The sequence below is a fragment of the Cyprinus carpio genome, chromosome A24 (assembly GCF_018340385.1).
Source record: "Cyprinus carpio isolate SPL01 chromosome A24, ASM1834038v1, whole genome shotgun sequence".
NCBI lineage: Eukaryota > Metazoa > Chordata > Actinopteri > Cypriniformes > Cyprinidae > Cyprinus > Cyprinus carpio.
The window spans coordinates 17360168-17380885 of NC_056595.1; the positions used below are offsets into that span (position 1 = coordinate 17360168).

Consider the following 20718-nt stretch of genomic DNA (forward strand, 5'->3'; position numbering starts at 1 on the left):
CTCACTCTACAAAAAAAGTGATGCTTGATAAAATTACAGAAGCCTGGACTGACAGACTGCAACAGTTTTAGTTAAAAATCTCTGTTTTCTACTGAAGAAACAGTCACATACATCTTGGATGCCCCCTGGGGGTAAGCAGATTTTCAATTTTCATTTTTGGGTAAACTATCCCTTTAAGGAACTGATATAAATTAGACACCAATTTGCCAAAACGTAAGATAATAACGAATTGCAGAAAGAGTGTTTTGGATTTCAGAGCCAAACTATATGCTTCATAAAGGAAAATACTATTGTTTGGGAATTTAACTTCATTTTTAAATTTAGAAATGTTGAGCAAGTTAGAAATGTTTGCGCAAAGTGATGGTTTACAGGGTATGACATGCTCTCACCAGGCTTTAGTGTGATGTTGACTGTTGTATAGTCCTCATGTTTGGTCTGTGTGATGTTAACTCTTGTATGGACCTCATGTTTGATCTGGTGAGGAGACAGGATGCAGGTGTAGGTTGGTTCCAGTGTGCTCTAGTCTCAGCCATTTGAAAGGTCAGTAAGATGAACAAACATTGTGGTACATGATATTCTCTCGACTGCGTGTAACTGTTTGGTTAGTCATGGAAATATTTTGTGATGCAATGTCGTGTAATAATAATGATGATGAAATTCAATGTAACGTGTCCAGACATCTATGAATTTGCTCCGTGAGATCAAACCTTTCTCCTGCAGTGATGCCCTCCATGTCTGAGACCTGTAGAATGATTGGACGAGGCAGATGTACTGTAGGTCAGATTGTTCAATTTCTTGAGTTTGCTCTCCACCGAGAACAGGCCTTTTTTGTCAGCTGTTTTGTGTGTGATGGGTTCGAGGGAATCAGGTAGACCAGCCGGCTCTATGAACAGGTTTACACAGGGAGGAGGGTAGACGTCTCGACAGGAGCATGAGACTTCCTCAAAACCACTGAGATGTGTTGTCTCCAGGCTCACAGACTGGATAGGGGCTGGAATGACAGAGTTTTTTTTTGTTTTGTTGTTTGTGGCGGTGTTATCATTTTCAAGTCACATGTGGTTGTTTTGGCATATATAATTAAAATTAGGCACATTTTTTTCTTAAAGTTTTAAAAGAACAAACCTCATGTTTGTTAGACTTAATATTAAGCTTTGTCCTACTTTTGGCATTAAACTACTACTACTACTACTACGACGACGACTACTAATATCCATCCGTCCTGTTTTGTATCGTCTGGGATTCTGTGGGAGTTTATAAGCAACTGTACTTTGTGATGAGCAATTTTACCTTTGGATTTATATATATATTTTTTTTCTAAAATTATCTCCCAGGATTTTATGTCCAATTTATTTTATTTATCTGCTCCTTCTGTGGTACTTGAAATGAAAGTACATTTTGTTATTATTATTATTAACTTTGTTTAATTGTGAATGGTTATTGCTGGAATGCTAGAAAAAACAAAACTTTCAAACTTCATATATTTAATTTGACCACTTGAAGGTAAGTTCCTCTTTTCACGGCTCCTTTGTGTTGAAAAGGCAAAAAACTTACTTAATTTTTCAAGAGTTGCAGTCCCCGTTTTGTCCTCTATCAATGGAAAGGCTCTTTAGCAAACAGTTACAGTTCACTACATGATATTCGTTATTAGTCTTACACATCACATGGTAACTACTGACCCTATGATGTAAGATAATTTCATTTATGGTTGCTAAACTCTTGAACACAACTTTATGACAGCCCACCTTCCACCTTGACTATGATGAAGTGCTCAGTAGTTTCTCGACTGCTGGTGACAAGGCACCTGTACTTCCCCTTGTCCTGTGGGCCGCGCTTCTGGATATGAAGAGATGCATTACCAGAGGAAATCATTTCAGTGAATAGTGAGGTACTGCCTTTGTAGCCTTGATCCGGCTGATCTATCTGGCCACTCCCTTGTTTAGAACGATGTATAAGAACAACAAGTCATTTAAAAGTTTTTTTTACCAAATATGTCTAGTCACACAGATGAAAAACCCTGCTATAGGTCTCAGCGATGTTTCTTTTAGTTTAATACTTTCATATTTCAAACCATGTAATGACCTCATGGTGTGTCTGAGACTGTTTAGACCAGGAAATCATATAAAAAAATGTTCTAGAGATGATGAACTACACTGTTGGCCTACAGAAGTGAAGGTTTTATTGTTAAGTCTATGGTAAATGGCTATTACCTGGAGTTTTCCCATTTGTATCAGCAACAATCCACAACAATATTAGACAAATCCAAAAATGCACCGCTGTCATTACTCTCTCTTCTTGAAGACTTTAACTACAGTGGAAAATAATGTGGTCATTCACTATATTTATTAATTAAATGCTGCTTTTTGGCGGGATATCGGATTGATTGAAATTTTTACAAATACATTTTCCAGACACTTCATGCAACTGTTTAACCCAGAGAACAATAGATTCAGGTTAAGGTGACCAGACTTGTTTAAGTGAAGAGTCAAATTCAGTATTCTTGAAAATGGAGATGTGAAGATTTTGACATTACCCTTCAGTTCTATGATCTAAACATTTTACATTAAGCTTGAGCGTAATGTCGTTTGGAATTTACCGCTGATTAGAGCTTTACTGATGAGATGCGCATTAATTATCGGCCGATATTTATTGTGCACCCCTATAAAAAAAACACCATGATTTTTTATTTTTTTTTTGCTGGGTGCCATGAGACTAAGGGCCAAGGTTAAACTTCTTTTTTTATAACAGGAAGTGTTCTCTCATTTTTTTCTCTTTGATAAGTTGTCAAATTCCTCTTGTGATATGTTTAGCTAACCAGTCAAACTTAATGCAGCTACAGTATATGTGATGATGTATCTTGTCTCTACTGCTGATCAGGCCGTAATCCACCAGATTAGGCAACGCACTGGGATTACTGGACACATGGATTTTTTTCCCCCTCTTTGTATCTGTCCATCCTTTGAGCTTGCTCCCCCACCTCCCTTTATGCTTCTGTAATGTAATTGATTGCATTAATGTGATTTGATTGGTTAGTCTCTGAGCTTTTTATAATAATAACTGTCTAAAACTGGAGCAGATCAGGTGATGCCAGAGTGGTGCTCTACAAAACACAGATGCAAATTTTTTTAACCAGCACTACTACCTTCAAATGTTCATCTGTGATACCAATACTATTTTCTTGAAAGAAGGTAAACAAGAGGGCAATGACAGGATTACATCACCATATGACAATGCAACATGTCACTCTGATGTTTAGGTTAATCTTATTGTCTCTTATTTGTTCGCTTTGTATACTTTCCACCTCAGCATCAGTGAATGAAGTGTATGAACATGAATGGACAGGAATGACAAGTTTATCTTCAACAGTGATGACATAAAACTATAACTCCTGGCATGTGGAAATCCCGATTAGAGATGTCCCCATCCCACTGTGTAGGTTAAGGGAAGATCCACCAGCTACAGATAAGAGCTACGGATAAGAGGATTTGAGGAATTAATGTCATTCTTTTATTACTGTATAAGTTCCTGTTGATTTATGTTTGGGTTACAAAGCACCACCGAGCCAGAGTGTGTCGACAACAGCGACCAGACACATGCTGACACACACAATCAGCCCAAGTATGCGGTGATGAATGCTGAATATATGCTCTAATATGATCAAACAAACTAGATTTCAGATTTGCGATTGTACTGGGAGATGTGGGAACATCAGCAGATACGGTAACGTTTCCCAGTGCCGTCTCAGCTGAGGTTTGCTTGGGATGGCCAGGACCCAGGAACCATCCCGTCTTGGCTCCGTGGAAGATTTCTGGACCACAGCTACAGACGAAGGGAAACAGGTCTTCCATCATTGTGTCTGGACATGAAGCTGGTCCTGCTGACTCTCAGACTGCTGTGCCTCGCTTGTCTCTGGCCTGTCACCTTGCTCAACATCCCCTACCCTAACCGGAAGAAAAACAAGGATGTTTACTTGGCTGAACATGGCAAAAACAGATTACGAGGGTGAGTAATAAATATTTAAACTCTTTTGACTTCAGAAGTTTGGGGTCAGTATGCTTATTAAGCAATTAATAAAATTTATGGAAAAATGACAACAAAAACATTTATAATGTTGCAAAAGATATCTATTTCTAATAAATGTTGTTCTTACACGAACTTCATATTAATAAAAACTTTTGACAAAAATGTATCATGGTTTCCACAAAAATATTAGCCAGCACAACTGTTTTCAACATTGATAATGATAAGAAATGTTTCTTGAGCAGATAGCATATTAGAATGATTTTTAAAGGATCATGTGACACTAAAGACTGGAGTAATTACTGCTTTAAATTCAGCTTTGCCATCATAGAAATAAATTACAATTTAAAATATCTTATTTTTTTAATATAAATAATTTAATTATTTTAAATGGTAATTTCAAAATATTGTATTTTTGATTAAATAAATGCAGCCTTCATGGTGAGCATAAGATACTTCTTTCAAAAATATAACAAAATCTTACCAACCCCAAAATTTTGAACAGTAGTGTACATAACAGTAGGTTGTTTGATAGATTCAATTGAACTTTTTTATCTTCTGCAAATTTAAACATTTATGTATTGTCAGTTGTAATAACTCTAAAAGTACTTTGTTTGGACTTTTAGACATGTAATAGTATTTAAATATTAGATCAGTTTTGCATAACTGTGTTGCTAGTTTGTCATTTGCCAGCATGGTTCAGTGTGTGAACAGATGGGCCGTAATTAGGAAAGAGTAAACAGGGGGTTTAATTAGAGTGGAGGACACCAGAACCATGTTTGAAGGGTTTCTGTGTTACTTAGCATGTGGCTGACTGGAAAATAGTGTTCCATTGGGGGATTTCTGATAGACTCAGGTGTGCTATATTGGATATTACAAGGTAGATAAGTTGCCTCTAATAGTGAGAATCTGTATTATTTTAGTAACATTGTTAATATTTGGATTATTATTATTTTGTATTTTCTGTGTTCACTTTAATTTTAGTGAAAGTTTTGGTTTTTATTTATTTATTTATTTATTTATATGTCTATTATACAGTAGTTTTGCTTACTTTTCATTTATTAATTTATAGTTAATTTAGGTTTAGTTATTTTTGCAGTAATCAATCTAAATGAAAATGAAAAAAAGTTGGCTTGGCAACTAGCCGAAATATATTTTATTTAATATTTATAGTTTATTTTAGTTTATGTAGTATTATAGTCTATTTTGTTTAAAGTAATGAAAATGTGAATCATTGAATTGTCTCTGTAATATCTGTCTACATGAGGAATAAAGTCTGGCTTTAATCTGTTGTTAGTGGTTGCACCACAAAGCAATGAGTCACACACAACCACAGGAGTGAGAATGTTCTTTCATTCTGTAATTAAAACCATCCTGGTGCCATCATCTGCTCTTCCTTTCATAGTGGAGGATGGAGCACAGCCAAACTGCTGTTTGGCATTAAAGTCACGCCTGCAGTTTCCTAAAAAGCTTTTTTACAGTGTCAGCCAGGTTTTCAAGGTAGTTTTTGTTCATGTATAATGTGTCATTGCATTGAAAATTTATAAAAGCTTTATCATGGTGATCTCTGTTTTTAGAAAGAGGTTAATATATGGTAAAAAATGCATTCATTTAACTATATTTATATGTATTTAGTTTTTATAATTAAATTTTTCAGATATTCACAGCGGTGTACAGCAGCATGCATTGTGTCATTAGTCTTCTGTTGTGTTTTTGTTTGCATGATTGCGTAATGACAACAGTCATTAGTAGTTGTGTGGCTCTGTATTCAGTTTGAGGATTAATTTAGTAATTGCGCTTCAGTGTGCAATTAACTTTGCCATATAATGAGCACAGCATGATTGACAGTATATTTGGTGTTTCAATTAAACCATGCAGACGGAAAGGCTATGTTAGAGGAAACATTGTATGTCTACGACTGACCTTCACTAGTTACTGCTGTGTTTTTGGCATATTTCATGTCTCATCTCTCAGGGATCGGAAAACAGTTTGCTCAGGAGGCTTCTGGAACTGCTCTAAACTGTAGCTCATTTTCACAATCTGGCACACACAACCACTGTTGAACGACAAGCTGCTTTTTATAAATTATTCCTCTAATGGCTGAGTAATTATTTTTGTATTACAGATGCTGGAGCACTGAGGCAGATATTTAGAGTAATGTTCTGACATGGAAACAGGCCGGGCAAATGATTAAAACATGTTTTAGTTCTCTCTCTGTAATGCAAGGGACTCCTACTCACAGGGCCCTGGACAATTTTGCCGTTATTCCCTCCTGTTGAAATGCCACAGAAGTGCAATAATGGCCTGTGTGTGTTTTTCTCCTGAACCTTTTTTTCTCAATTTTCAGACGGATTGACTACAAATTAAAGAGAAAGGACAGCACTAAGTCCCTCCTGATCAAAACTGAACAGCTGCTAAGAATCGAAGACCATGACTTTGCCATGAGGCCTGGTTTTGGAGGTCAGGACTCACTGTTTATTTGCTCCAATTATCAGTTTTCATCTTGACCTTGAAAATCACTGTTAGAGTATTTTTTTAATAAGCCTGATTAGAAATGGACTGCACCATTTCACTGTGTCAGAGGGCAGAGCGAGGCGGATGTTGCCATCACTCTGCTTCGGGGAAAGTGGGCAGAGGTGACTTTGACACAGTGAGTGTGGTCCTAAATTCAAACATGACACAGATTGTGCCAAACACAAATTAGACAATGGGTGTTGAGGACACAGATGTGCTTTGGTGGACAGTAATCTGGATTACATCCCAGGCCTGTTAAAATAGATGGAAAAGTGCAAGATGCCACATAGACCATTTTCACACATATTTGAACACTTAATAAAAATATCAGTTATCATAGCAACTGCCTTTTCTAAACCAGGATAGTATACACATAAATATAAGCAAAATATTTAACAGTATATTGTATTAAATTAAGTTTATTCAGTTGACTGAATTTTATTTCTAAAACAGTACATATACTGGGAAAGTGACTGTATATATCCACTAACAATCACCTCAGATTGCTGTTCTGCTATTGTAAAGTTATTGTTTGAGGTTTTAATTAAAGTATGATATGGAATTTATGAACATTTTGCTAAGTAGCAACTTAAGTGTGTTGAGAAACTCTAGTCGCTCTCTTTAAGTACACTTGAGAGGCCCTTATTATTATCTGCAACTACAATCTTAAATCTTTTTTTTTTTCTCTCACTGTGAGTGGAGGCCTAGATGGAAGCATAAATCGTATCACTTCCTTTTAGCCAGCAGGGCGGCGCTCTAATCTGCCAGTGCTTTAACCTAAAGAGGAAGCAGGAGGATGAAGAGATCGATAAGGTTTTGATAAGACGGTAGTTTATTGGTGATTATGCTTTCTTTTACATGATTGAAGAAAACTGAGAAGTGGAACCAGGCTTTTAATGCTTTCCATTCAGTGGACCACTGTTAATTAATGAGGGGACAAATAGGATTAGAGTAACATTTTGAGCTCCATATGCTCACTCTGTAGGAATAACTGAGGCGGTTTCTCTCTAAGTTGATATCAAAGGCATTACTGTTGTCCTCCTGAACCAATATGCAAATGCATTGTGTCTTCTGCTCTGCAGGATCTGCCATCCCTGTGGGCATTGATGTGCAGGTGGAGAGTATAGACAGCATCTCTGAAGTAAACATGGTAAAAGTCCACATTGTCTTTTTGTGTAAATACAGTAATGGTTCTAGCTCTTTAAAAGTTCCATTATGATTCTTTTAGTCATTATGCGATTATTTCAGTAATCTCAATACAAACCTCAGATTCTCAGTTCTTAATTCTATAGATATAAAATGTTCTTTGCAAACTTCAATATTTCAAAATTTACAAAATTAAAGGCTTCCTACAAAGTAAATCTCAGCAATATAAAAGGTCTTTCTGGTTTATGTCAAAACCATTTTTTTTTACACCAAAATGTCAGTCACTGCCCTGCACTGTTGCCCTTAATAAGTTGTCATATTTATCTTAAGGTCAGTAAAATCTAAAGGTCTCTTTCAGGACTTCACAATGACCCTGTATCTGAGGCATTATTGGAAGGATGAACGGTTGGCTTTTCCCTCCAGTAACAATCTGAGCCGCACATTCGACGGCCGGCTGATAAAGAAGATCTGGAAACCTGATGTCTTTTTCGTCCATTCCAAGCGCTCCTTCATCCATGATACCACCATGGAGAACATAATGCTGAGGGTCTACCCAGACGGCAACATCCTTTACAGCGTCAGGTAGGTACCTGCAACCTCTGATGATTAATTTACTTTTTATGTAATGTTTTAATACTGGACTATTCTCTTTATTGCAGGATTACAGTTACTTCTCTGTGCTCAATGGACTTCAGTAGATTCCCACTGGACACTCAGAACTGTTCCCTGGAATTGGAGAGCTGTGCGTGCCCACCTAGAAACATCTTCAGTTCTTGTGTAATTTTTATTGAGTCCCACCTACGTTGTTTCTTTTTTTTTAGCTGATATTTTACAGGTTGGGAAAACATTGCAATTGTGGATTCAGATTTGCAGCTTTTTTAGACACCATTTAGACAGTAAAATAATGGTAATGATGAGAGGTGATCAGATGAGGACCGATTTGAAATGACTTTCTTCAGGAAGCAATATTATGCCACAAATGTTGTTTGAATCCAGAACATTAATAAAATGGTGCCATTATAGCACACTTCAAATGATCCATGTATATGAACATGAATTCAGCAAGGGCGCACAATCTTTTGCCTCTTTTCTTCATCTTTTGGCTTCTCTCCTGTATCCCATTCAGATGCATATGCTGAGAACGACCTCATGTTGTACTGGAAAAATGGTGATGACTCTTTGAGGACAGATGAGATTGCCCTCTCTCAGTTCTTCATTGAAGAGTTTCACCCGTCACACGGTCTGGCTCTGTACAGCAGCACGGGTACAGCACGCTTTCCTCTCTCTCCTTCTGTGTATTCATACTATGACAAATCTTATCTCTTTGTCCTGTTTGGTAATATATCAGTAGGTCATTAATTCCTGACTTTACATGTGTTTCTGTCAGGCTGGTACAACAGGCTCTACATCAACTTCATCCTCAGAAGACATATATTCTTCTTTATGCTGCAAACTTATTTTCCTACAATGCTGATGGTTGTGCTGTCCTGGGTGTCTTTTTGGATCGACAGGCGGGCAGTGCCAGCCCGTGTCTCGCTTGGTGCGTAACACATATACAAACACATGCAATGGTGGAAATGTTAGTTCATTAAATGCTGATAAGTGGTTGTTGTTTTGTTGGTGATTGTTGGTGGTGATTGTTAGTGATAATGTCACAGAAGTTTGGGTTGCTGGTGATTAGTATATGTTTGGTTTGGAATTATCAAGAAATTTCTTGGGCTATAAAGGTCAATTGTCTGGTGTCAATTGTGTAATGATGCTTTAAAGCATAGCTCACTCAGAAGTCACTTTCAAACCAAGCAGCTTTCTGTTGGTCAATGTGGCCAAAAGAACCTGTTGAGAAATCTGTGTAAGGAAATCTTTTGAGATTTCCAAACATTCCCAGTTGTGTGGATTTGTACTAAAACGACTGGATCTCAACCTCTGAACTGCATTTCAATTATCTGAACAATGATAAATGTGATTGCAGATGTGTGTCTCTCTGCATGTGTGTTCAACCCAGGCATCACAACAGTGTTGACTATGTCCACCATAATTACGGGAGTGTCAGCGTCCATGCCTCAGGTATCATATGTGAAAGCGGTGGACATCTATTTGTGGACCAGCTTCCTGTTTGTGTTTCTGTCCGTCATTGAGTACGCAGCTGTCAATTACTTCACTACTAAGGAGGAAATGAAGAAACTCAAGCAATTAAAGGTCAAAGTTCCCTTAAACATCCTAAGTTTCTCAATTTATTCACTCTAAATTCCATACAAATTGTCAGTATTTTCGGTGTAATGATGCATTCTCTCGACATACCAAGAAAAAACAGCAAAATATCAAAATGTCTCCCCCTGTTGATCAAATACTGTAATCGCTCAATAAATGCAAAATAAAAATAATAAATGGAAATTGGACTTAAGACAGCATAAAAAATGCTTTTAATAAATATTAAATATTTTATATATATATATATAAATCAGATATATTTTTATCCACATTGTCAAGTTCCAAAAGGACAAAAAAAAAAGTAACCTATTAATCATGTGCAATATAATTCTAACCTACTGTATATGATAGCTGTCTGTGAATGGAACAAGATTTGAGTGATTATTCATGGGTAATCTCAAATATGGCCCTTGTGGACCTCAATAACATCAAAATGTCTTTGGTCCTTGCTCGTCAGACATCTGCCATAGACATAATTTTTTATTTTGGAGCTAAAGAATTAAATTTTTTTGGTGCACTATTTCTTGAATGTCCAATATGTTGTATTTAAAAAAATCATACCACATAAATAACTGAAAAATTGTTTTTGCCTCCTACAGCTCTCGGGATATGATGCATCTCAAGCCATGGCATTTGATGGCTGCTTTCATGACCAGGACATAGAGCTCAGCGCATTTCCACTCTCTGACCTAAACACAGACACATGCATATCCTCCCAGAACTCCACAACACCCGACCTCCCTCCCGTTCTGGGCACACGCCTCCGTCGGCGGCGTTCTGTCCGCCAAAGTGTCAACCATATCATGAGCAACAGTTACAAGATCGACTCCTATTCCAGAATATTCTTTCCTTTGGCATACTTTCTCTTCAATATCATCTACTGGAGCATCTACTCCTAAAGCAAGAGAGAATGTTATCCAGAAAACCAGCTCTGAGTTTATAAGACTCTCATACACTTTGACTGCTTGAATGTGATCACATGCCACAATGATAAAATTCAAACTCACACACACAAACAAACACATCTGTATCATAGACAAAAAGTTATAAATTATTTATTATGTTAGAATCTCAGAATCCTTACTCTACCTAAAATGTGCAAATGTGAAATTTTCATAAATTCATAAAACTACAAAATTGTTAAATATATATCTATATCAAAACATGATAAACAATATTACTATTATACTATATTTTGCCTAAACAGAACCCTTACACTACTCAAAAATAATATCAGACAAATGCTGTTTTATACAGTACATAGAAAGCACATTTGATTACATGTAACAAATTTGTGATACATTAGCATTTTAACTTCATATTTCCTCCTTATATGAGAATTACAAAAGTGACTATAAAATGTGGAAAAACTAATAAACAACTCTATGGACAATGGACATATCTCAGTCTTTCTACAACACATCTGGCAGATTTATATGCTTTTTAAGACAGAATTGAGGATAAAAAAAGAGAAATCCCCCTTTTTTCCCTTCATTTTAAATGTAGTCCATCTATTATAAAACATTTTTAAGTACTATTTGATGCACTTGCATCATAGCTTTATATTATTATTTATTTATTTGCAGAAGAGTTGTTTAATACTATTTGTTAAAAATATATAGGAGTTTAAAACCCTTGACGCTGCAAAAGCATAATATACCATTTCCTCACTTCTCAGTATGTGGAGATACTTTTATGCATTTGCTCCCATAGGTGCATGCTTTTGCTATTCATTACTCAGCTGTGAGCAGCCCGATTCAGTTACCAATAACAAAATGTCTGGCTTTAAATCTGAATGCTGAAAGCCTTACTGCATATAACATTTATTCAGACAAACTGATGACAAAAGACATTTGTTTTTGAGCTGAGTCATTAGATTCTTATCTTGGTAATAATTTTTTTTTCAGGCATGACAGAAACAGAATATTTAGTGGTCTGTTTCTTCAACTAGAGTCGTGTCTGCGTTTATAACCCTCTTCTAAAAGCTATTCAGATCTGAATCGTGGACGGATTTGACTGTAGATCTCGTTTAGGACCATGTCGTCATTCATTTCCCCTGATATGATCAGACTGTCATCCATTGGTGAGCCTGTAATGTGAAATTAAAGAGTTAAAAACAGCCTTGACTTGAATAAATTGCATTTGCACATTTCTTGCCAGAACAGACCGATGCCTTGGGACGGCACTGATTCATCGCTGCTCACTGAGCTTCGAGGTCCACTGTGGATCCCTGATTCTGCCTTCACAATCGAAGTCTTTTTAGAGTGGTTGCTCTGTGTGGCTGTCCGACTCCACTCTGCAGAAAAAAAAATAAATAAATTTGAGAGTTTGAAAGTAGACACCCATAAAACATCTATTAAATGTAATCTGCAGCTAGCTTTTAGTTTGGTCAGTAATGTGGCGACACCTGAATTTTCAGCCAGTCGTAAACTGCCACAGCAAAGGTGCATTCTCCACTGTTTACGGACATTTTCTTTCAGAGCGCAGTGGAAAATAAAAATAAAAAATCCTGAGAGAGGAAGAGAACAATAAAAAATTACCCTTTTTCCATCAATTAACCAAGGTACTTGCATTACACTAAAAAAACTATACGTCCAACTGTATTATGTAGACTTTTTGAATAAAACAAAATCCATCACATTGTTTCTCACCCTGTAGGCAATTTAAAATTGTAAACAAGTACGTGAAGGCCAAACGGACAGGTCCCCAGGCGAAGAAGATGAAGCCCCATGTAAGCCCGAGCAGGAAAGTGAGTCCTGCGATGCTACGTAGGTCCTGCAAGCTGCTGCGATACTGATTATTGTGAGGGTTTTGGCGCTTGATTCGTCTCAGATGGACCATCACCACCACAAACATGACCAGGTTCAACACAAATATGATACAGAAGTACGCCACAACAGCCACGTAGAACGCTATGTCATTTTTCAGCCAACAACTAAAAGAGAGGATTATAGAAACATTAGGAGCAATGACGTAATGAAGACTGATACCTTTAAATGAGGAGCGGAATACTTACAAATCATTAGTGCCATCAGAAATCCCCCCATAGCTTATGAGGCCATAGTTCTCTTTGTTTACCGCAATCACAGTAATGACAACAACCAAAGGGACTCCTGCAAGAACACATCTTGAAATTAAATCAGGAATCATCTACAGCCACAAACCACAAGGTTAATTTAGCATCTGAACTCACCCCAGCCAACCAGGGAAAATTTCAGCATGTATCTGGACATGAAGTTGTTGAAGACTTTGACGATGGCCAGGTACATATGCAGAGCCTCCAGCCCCATCCAGGTGAAGGAGACCAACAGGAAGTAGTGCAGGAAGAAGGCTGTGGAAATGCACAGGCCTTCAGCATCTTTGTACAACGCCAGCCACGAATCCAACAAGAACACCAGGTTCAGCAAGAGCAGCCCGAAACACAAATGGATCAAGATCTTTGAAGGGATGTCACGGCGGATTTTGCTGAAGTGAAAAAGAAGAAATGGGTAAATAAATGTTCTTTGGGAATTGCAGATGGAAGTTAATTTTTGTTTACAGTTGAGAATAATTTTGTCGCATTTTATAAGATACATCACAGAGGGTTTTGATTAATCTCATTTTAGGGCTTATAAACACTGAGAAGGAGGATGCTACTCACTCAAATGCGAGGTAGGTGAGCAGAGTAACCGAGAGAAAGATGGCAGACACCCCACATCCGATGTAAGTGATGAAGGTAAGGATTTTGGTGTGTAATTTAGGTAAACTCTTCTGGCTAATGTCCTTTAAAAACAAACAAGTTGCAAAAGATTAATGAAAGCTTTATACTGTACAACAATCCCAAATATGTGTAATGTATAGCTAATCCAGTGCTCAAAAATAAGGATGGCCAGTTTAAAGTATATGTATACACTACCTATTTGTTTGTTTATTTAATTGTTTTCCCCCAAATTGTTATTTTAGGGTCAGTAAGAAATTAAAACTTTTATTCAGCAAGAATAAATCAAAAGTGACTGTAATATTGTAAAATGTTTCTGTTTCAAATAAATTCTGTAACCTTATATTCAAACAATCCTTAAGCAGCACAATTGTTTTCAACATTGATGATAATAATAAGAAATGTGTCTTGAGTACCAAATCAGCATATTAAAATGATTTCTGAAGGATTAAATAACTCTAAAGCCTGGAGTAATGATGCTGAAAATTCCGCTTTGACATCACATGAATAAATTATCTATATTAAAATAGAAAACAGTTATTTAATTAGTAATAATATTTCATAATATTACTGGTTTTACTGTTGCTTTGATCAAATTAATGCAGCCTGGGTGAGCATAAGAGACTTCTTTTAAATCTCACTGATTTATAGTATATACAGTTTATGTATGTGTATTCCTGTAAAAATTATTTTTAAACGTTGCTGAAAAATTTAAGTGAAAATGTTGGCAGGCCAAATAAAAATTCAGTGTTGAGGCCTGTGCTCATCACTCTTTGTGCTCCATGTATTTAGATATCAAGAATCTTTCTGACTTATAAATGTTTATTAGACATGATGTGAAACATTAATTAGATTAAAGATGTGGACATTTCTGCAGAAAATCCCACACACTGGCATACTTACCAGTAGTACAGCAAAGCTTGTCAGGTGATTGCAGCTGCAGATGGTTTCATTCTCTGTGCTGTTCTTGACATAACAGCCACTGGAATTCCAGCCTCCTAAACCTCCTAGAAAATCCAAAACACAGGAATTAAAAGACATTAGTTAAGTCATTAGACAGATCACACATTTCATTAGGCCTAATAACAGTTTCTAAGGAGTTCCTGTAGGCGTGTAATCTCACCGTTTCGGTCAAAGTCCCAGAAAACACAGGAAGCTACATAGTTCCCCTGTGGGAAAGGAGTTCAGGAAGAGATAGATCAGACAGGTTTCAGCTGACGGTGCGATATGATGTACAGTAAATATGTTAGCACACACACCACAGGCTGCTTATTCCTCAGAGTAAACTCAACGTTCTCTGTCAGGTTTTTGATTGACAGGTTAGCCACACTAGAGCCCAGAATGTGGCTGTTCAGGATCTGCTGACTCAGGTTTTTATCCTGTAGATAAATGCAAAATCAAAGAATCAACTGATGAGGCAGATTCATATCTGTCCGAAAATGTTATCCGGTCAGTGTGGAGTTTTTTTTATGGTGCTTTTGCATTCTTTGAAGCTTTAATACATGGTAATGGGAAAAGACAGAATGACATGAAAGTGAATATTTATTGACATAATTTTCAGTTTTCTGTAAACTATTGCATTTAATCTGAGTTTGATTGGTTTTCTTAAAATGTTATGTACAAACATTGTTCAGTGCTGCCACCTTAAATGTAAAACTCCAATCAACCCAGTTTTACCTGAAAAAATGTGTTTTTCTGGAAGAAAGTGAACTGGACTCTAGAAGCTATCTTCTTTTCTTCTGGAGAGAGGTTCTCTGTCAGGGATGCAGGTAGTGTTATTTTGGCCAGAGGGGAGGAACTTTCCACTGCCCTGACATGTCTCTGAAGTCCTTTTGTGACCTGTATAACCAGAAATATAAACACCAAATTTTGAGTGTGACTTCCAAAAACATCCAAAATGTTAATGGATTGCTTTGGACTTCAGTTCTTATAACCTGTGGGTTTAAGGGATCTGCAATTGAGAATGATGTTGTTCCAAAGTTGCTCCCATCAACTTTGGTCACAGTCAAAGCGAGTGAATCAAATATGATGTTTTCAGTCTGGTTGTGAATCACAAGTTTCAGACCCAAATTATCCACAGCTTGGATTAATCTACAAAACACATACATTATTTGCATGAAATATTTCACGTTTTACTGTTTCAGACATTGAATGCTTGTGTTGCACACGTATCTCACTGGTTAGAGGAGGTAGCCAGAGTATCTGTAGAGCTGTTAAGAAAGTTGTTGATGACGGACAGCACTGTTCGGCATAGATCCAGACTAATGTTGGGTGCGGAGATAACAGTCTCTAGCTGGCTGACCAGCTGACTGACCTGAGATGAGTTTAAAGATGCCATATTCTGTGTTTGATTCAGAAGATTGCTAGCCACTGCATCTGGGCTTTTAGTTGTTGCCTCTGAAAAAAATAAACAAAAATAAAGGAGCAGTTGTTGAAGATATGGCATGTAAATATACAGTGGCATCACAAAACATATTTTGCTAAAGAATTTTATTGCATTTTCAATGGGATCCAATGTTGTTCGGACCCCATAGATTTTCATGATATGATCAAAGAAAAAAACATTGAAACATTGTTCAAAGTATAATTTTGTGCAATGATACGAAATATAGTCAAACCTGAAGTGGTTGCAAGTGTTGTTGGCTCAGCAGGCCTTGTAGTGACTGTTGTTGCGTTGCTTTTACTGGTCGTTGGAGTTGGAGCAATACTTGGAGCTTTTGTTGTGGAAGTGGAGATGTTCTGAGAGCTTGGATGTGTCACTGATAGAGTAGTTGTGGAATCTGTACTGCTATTTGTGATAATGCTAATTATGGTAGTATTTGTTGGTATGATGTTCAGAATGCTAATTGGATTTGTTGTTGTAGTTGTTTTTGTTATTGTTTTTTATGTTAGTGTTTTTTGTTTTGTTGCATTTGACTGTATTGTGTTGAGGACACTAACTGTTTTGACAAGCTCGGAAGTGGAGTTGGTTGGCCCACTGGTAATATTTTCTTTTGTTGGAAAAGTTGATGTATGTATCTGTGTTGTGTTTGTCATATCAAACCGTGTTGTATTAATTGCAGGGCTTACTGTTGTGTTAAATTTTGACGTGTTATTGGAGGTCTCTGTTGTGTTGATGCTACGATTAACATCAATCCCATTGAAATTGGTTACATTCAATGGCACATCTGTTGTGTTAAACAAAACTGTGTTCATTGTAAAGGCTGTTGTATTTGATTGTGTTGTATTGAACAAGGGTTCTGTTATATTGGAATAAGTTACATCAGTTGTATTAAAAGTTGTGAAGTTAAACGAATACATTGTTGTATTGAATTCTGGTGTAGCTGTAGTGGTATCAGTTTCAGCATTTTTGGTCTCCAGTGTAGAATTATTCAGAAGTTGCCTTGAGTAATAAGAAATGGTTGTTGTATTGAATTCAGTTGTACTGTTAAGAGGATGAGTTGTGTTTGATTCATTTACATTACTTGGTGATTCTGTAGTGTGGGCTAGGATTTTATTATTTAAGGGTGTTGCATCTTTAAATAGAGTGGTTGTGTTATATTGTGTAACATGTGGGTATTGTGTTGTGGTATTTAAAACAGAAGAGCTCACATTTAAATAAGCTGTGTTTTTGTGGTTCTGAGTCATTTTAAGTGTTCCGTTAAATTCTGCTAAATCTGTACTATTTTTTATGAGAGTTGTTACACTGTGAGTGTATAATGTAGTGTTAAATGCTTTTGTGTTGTCTTGCCCAGTAGTGCTTAAATGTGTTGTGAATGTGGTGTTGTATTGTGTAGTGCTCAATGGGGGTGTTGTTGCATTAAGGTGTAATGTGCTTTGTGATGGTATTGTCAAGTTAAACAGTGTTGTATTTGGCGGAAAGGTTGTGGTGGTGGTGAACTCTACACCAGAGATTTGAGAACTACTTGTGTTAGATTGTGTCACATTTTCCACAGTTTTGGATGTGAAAGTTGAGTTGAGAAGTGTCACTGTTGTATTGAATGGCATGACTGTTGAAGGATGAAGTTCGGTTGTGTTTAGTGGCATGGCAGTAGTAAAGCGAGATGTGACTGTTGTATTTATTGGTCTAACTGTTGTAGTAAGTGTTTCACTTATCTGTGCCGATGTATTAAGTAGTGTTGCTGTTTCCACGTCAAAAGGTGGTATAGCTGTTGTAATGAGTGGCATACCTGTTGTATTAACAGTGATTGATGTGTTGAAAGTTGTTGTACTTTTATCAAGTGTTGTGACTGCAGCAGTTGTGTCATGTCCTGTGGCTGTTGTACTGACTAGAGGAGTTGTTGAACTGAGTCTTGTGACAGTAAGGTTGAGTGGTGTGACTGTTGTATTGACTGGTGGGGTTGTTATATTGTGTGTTGTATCTGTTGTACTGAGGTTGAGTGGTGTGACTGTTTTTTTGGTTGGTGTTGTTGTTATTTTTTGTGTTGTTTTTTTTTTTGTTGTAAGTGTTTTGCTGACTGATGTAGTTATTATATCATGTGACACATATGTTGTACTGACAAGTGATGTTATATTGTTTGATGTACCTGTTGTACTGATTGGTGGGGTTGCTATATTGTGTGGTGTACTTGGTGTATTGATCGGTTGAGTTGCTATATTGAGTGTTGTATGCATTGTACTGACCATTGAGGATGTTATATTGTCTCTTGTATCTGCAGTGTTGACCAATTGAGTTGATACATTAGGTGCTGTATGTGTTGTACTGACCGTTGAGGTTGTTATATTGTCTGTTGTATTTGCTGTGTCTACCGGTTGAGCTGTTACATTAATTGTTGTATGTGTTGTACTGACAGGTGAGGTAGCAATATTGTCTATTGTATCTGCAGTGTTGACCAGTTGAGTTGATACATTAGGTGTTGTATGTGTTGTACTGACCGTTGAGGTTGTTATATTGCCTATTGTATCTGCAGTGTTGATCAGTTGAGTTATTACATTGAGTGTTGTTTGGGTTGTACTGACCGTTGAGGTTGTAATATTGTCTGTTGTATCTGCTGTGTAGACCGGTTGAGTTGTTACATCGAGTGTTGTATGTGTTGAACTGACTGTTGAGATTGTTATATTGTCTGTTGGATCTGCTGTGTAGACCGGTTGAGTTGTTACATCGAGTGTTGTACTGACCGTTGAGGTTGTTATATTGTCTTTTGTATCTGCTGTGTAGACCGGTTGAGTTGTTATATTGAGTGTTTTATGTGTTGTACTGACTGTTGAGATTTTTATATTGTCTCTCGTATCTGCAGTGTTGACCAGTTGAGTTGTTACATTAGGTGTTGTATGTGTTGTACTGACCGTTGAGGTTGTTATATTGTCTGTTGTATCTGCAGTGTTGATCAATTGAGTTATTACATTGAGTGTTGTTTGTGTTGTACTGACCGTTGAGGTTGTTATATTGTCTGTTGGATCTTCTGTGTAGACTGGTTGAGTTGTTACATTGAGTGTTGTACTGACCGTTGAGGTTGTTATATTTTGTGATGTGCCTGTTGTTTGGAGCAGTGAGGTTGTTATATTGAGTGTTGTTTCTGTTATTTTGAATGGTGAGGTTGTTATATTGTATGGTGTACTTGTTGCGCTAACTGTTGGAGTTATTATATCATGTGACGTATATGTTGTACTGACCAGTAATGATGTTATATTGTGTGGTGTACCTGTTGTTTGGACCAGTGGGGTTGTTATATTGAATGTTACATCTCTTGTACTAACTGGTGAGGTTGTTATATTAGATGGTGTACCCATTGCACTGACTGATGGGGTTATTATATCATGTGTACTTGTACTGGCCAATGATGCTGGTATATTGTTTGATGTACCTGTTGTTCTGACAGGTGAGGTTGTTACACTGTGTGTTGTAACTGCTGCATTGACTGGCTGAGATGTTACATCAGTTGTTTTATGTGTTGTACTGACCATTGAGGTTGTTATTTCATTTGGTTTACTTGCTATATTGACCGCTGGTCCTATTGGCAGGCTTGCTGTATAATGTGACACAGTGTTTGTTTGAGTGACTGTACTGTTGATGGATGTATTGGATATTAGGACTGTTGTATTAAGTGGTGTATTAGAAGTGTTTCTGATAGATGGTGTGACTACAGTGAGGGTTTGATTGGTCAGTGACCAATCTGTAGTTACTGGTGAAGAAGTGATGTTTGGGAATGTAGCACTGCTCTCAGAGCTTGTTCTAGGAGGGACAGCTTGAGTTGGGTAGGACTCAGAAGGTGAGACTTCACAGCTCTCATTTAAAATAACAGCAAATGTCTGACCCTGTGCACTGAGAAACAAAGAGCAAGATTGGAAAGTTTGTTTGGAAAAGTTTTTTTTTTTAGTCCTGAAACAACATTCTTGTCAACGAAAAATGCTAACCATTATATGCTGCTAAAATGAGGAAATGATAGGTTGATAAGAATGTTGTTCTAAACCACAAATCTAGTACTAGGCCTGAAGCTTATGTCTGATTGGTTGACAGGAATGCTGTTCTAGGACTAACACTAAACACACATTAAATGGCTTTGTTCACACTGCCAACAGTTCTGATTTGCTTTTTGTTTGGACTGGTGTTTAATCATTAATCATTCAGTTTGTAATATAGTTTGAATGTTTTGTAAAAATAAAATTTGATTTGAATTTGATATCCAGACATTTTGATTTTCAGTGTGAATATAGCCCATGAGACATGGAAATATATTAACTGAAATTTAAATAATTGAAATTTGATACAAATGTGGAGTATACACAGTGTAAAATATGCACTAAATACAAGATTTACCATTTCAAACTGTCTTTGATGTCATCAATGTGACTGGAACTGAAATTTACAGACATCCAAGTGAATGTTGAGTTCAAACGAATGGTTTCTGAATCAGTGGGCAAATGACATATGGCTGTATAGTAGAGAGAATAAAAAATAATTGCATTTTTACTGTTTACACCACTTGGATAAGCTGTAATTGGGTAATACCAGTACATACAGTTCAACACTCACCGATTCGACTGAGAGGTCCATCAGAACTAATCTTGGTACTGTCCTTCCAAAGACCTGCAATAGCAGTACTAACAGTACACACATCCAGCTGTTTTGACAGCTGCAGAGTTAACATACACGTGTAGAGCCTGAGGAATTACAGACAGGTTAAGCTGTCTGTAAA

The 20718-nt window shown here is 36.9% G+C and overlaps 3 protein-coding genes across 3 annotated transcripts; 1 reads left to right on the top strand and 2 right to left on the bottom strand.

Annotated features, from left to right (window-relative positions):
- Positions 1–606: 606 nt before the first annotated feature.
- On the bottom strand, positions 607–3845 carry hhla2b.1 (HERV-H LTR-associating 2b, tandem duplicate 1). Its single transcript, XM_042714911.1, is given in 4 exon segments — positions 607–771; positions 774–991; positions 1743–1931; positions 3689–3845. Coding segments are annotated over 4 exon segments (729 nt in total).
- Positions 3260–11118, top strand: LOC109084330 (gamma-aminobutyric acid receptor subunit rho-3). The gene is made up of 9 exons (XM_042714444.1): positions 3260–3999; positions 6365–6477; positions 7614–7681; positions 8036–8259; positions 8337–8419; positions 8804–8941; positions 9065–9217; positions 9680–9873; positions 10485–11118. Exons 1-9 carry the CDS (start codon positions 3860–3862, stop codon positions 10782–10784), a joined length of 1413 nt encoding a protein of 470 aa, XP_042570378.1. The 5' UTR covers positions 3260–3859; the 3' UTR covers positions 10785–11118.
- LOC109057429 (mucin-17-like) lies at positions 10914–20702 on the bottom strand. Its single transcript, XM_042714912.1, has 17 exons — positions 20556–20702; positions 20340–20454; positions 17752–19844; positions 16201–16461; positions 15760–15979; positions 15517–15673; positions 15260–15421; positions 14842–14961; positions 14706–14751; positions 14486–14589; positions 13526–13647; positions 13079–13350; positions 12902–12998; positions 12537–12820; positions 12293–12394; positions 12053–12181; positions 10914–11974 (listed from the first exon to the last, which is right to left on the bottom strand). The coding sequence occupies exons 1-17, from the start codon at positions 20668–20670 to the stop codon at positions 11871–11873; spliced, it is 4503 nt and encodes a 1500-aa protein (XP_042570846.1). The 5' UTR covers positions 20671–20702; the 3' UTR covers positions 10914–11870.
- Between the last annotated feature and the right edge of the window lie 16 nt (positions 20703–20718).

Bases quoted from the DNA above. Each gene is read 5' to 3' on its own strand.
- LOC109084330 (XM_042714444.1), top strand. From the start codon at position 3,860: ATGAAGCTGGTCCTGCTGACTCTCAGACTGCTGTGCCTCGCTTGTCTC. The intron at 4,000-6,364 runs GTGAGTAATAAA...CTCAATTTTCAG, and splicing joins GGCAAAAACAGATTACGAGG to ACGGATTGACTACAAATTAA. The intron at 8,942-9,064 runs GTACAGCACGCT...TGTTTCTGTCAG, and splicing joins GGCTCTGTACAGCAGCACGG to GCTGGTACAACAGGCTCTAC.
- LOC109057429 (XM_042714912.1), bottom strand. From the start codon at position 20,670: ATGTTAACTCTGCAGCTGTCAAAACAGCTGGATGTGTGTACTGTTAGT. The intron at 13,648-14,485 runs GTAAGTATGCCA...TTGTTTTTAAAG, and splicing joins CAAGCTTTGCTGTACTACTG to GACATTAGCCAGAAGAGTTT. The intron at 12,999-13,078 runs GTGAGTTCAGAT...GTGTTCTTGCAG, and splicing joins ATTTTCCCTGGTTGGCTGGG to GAGTCCCTTTGGTTGTTGTC.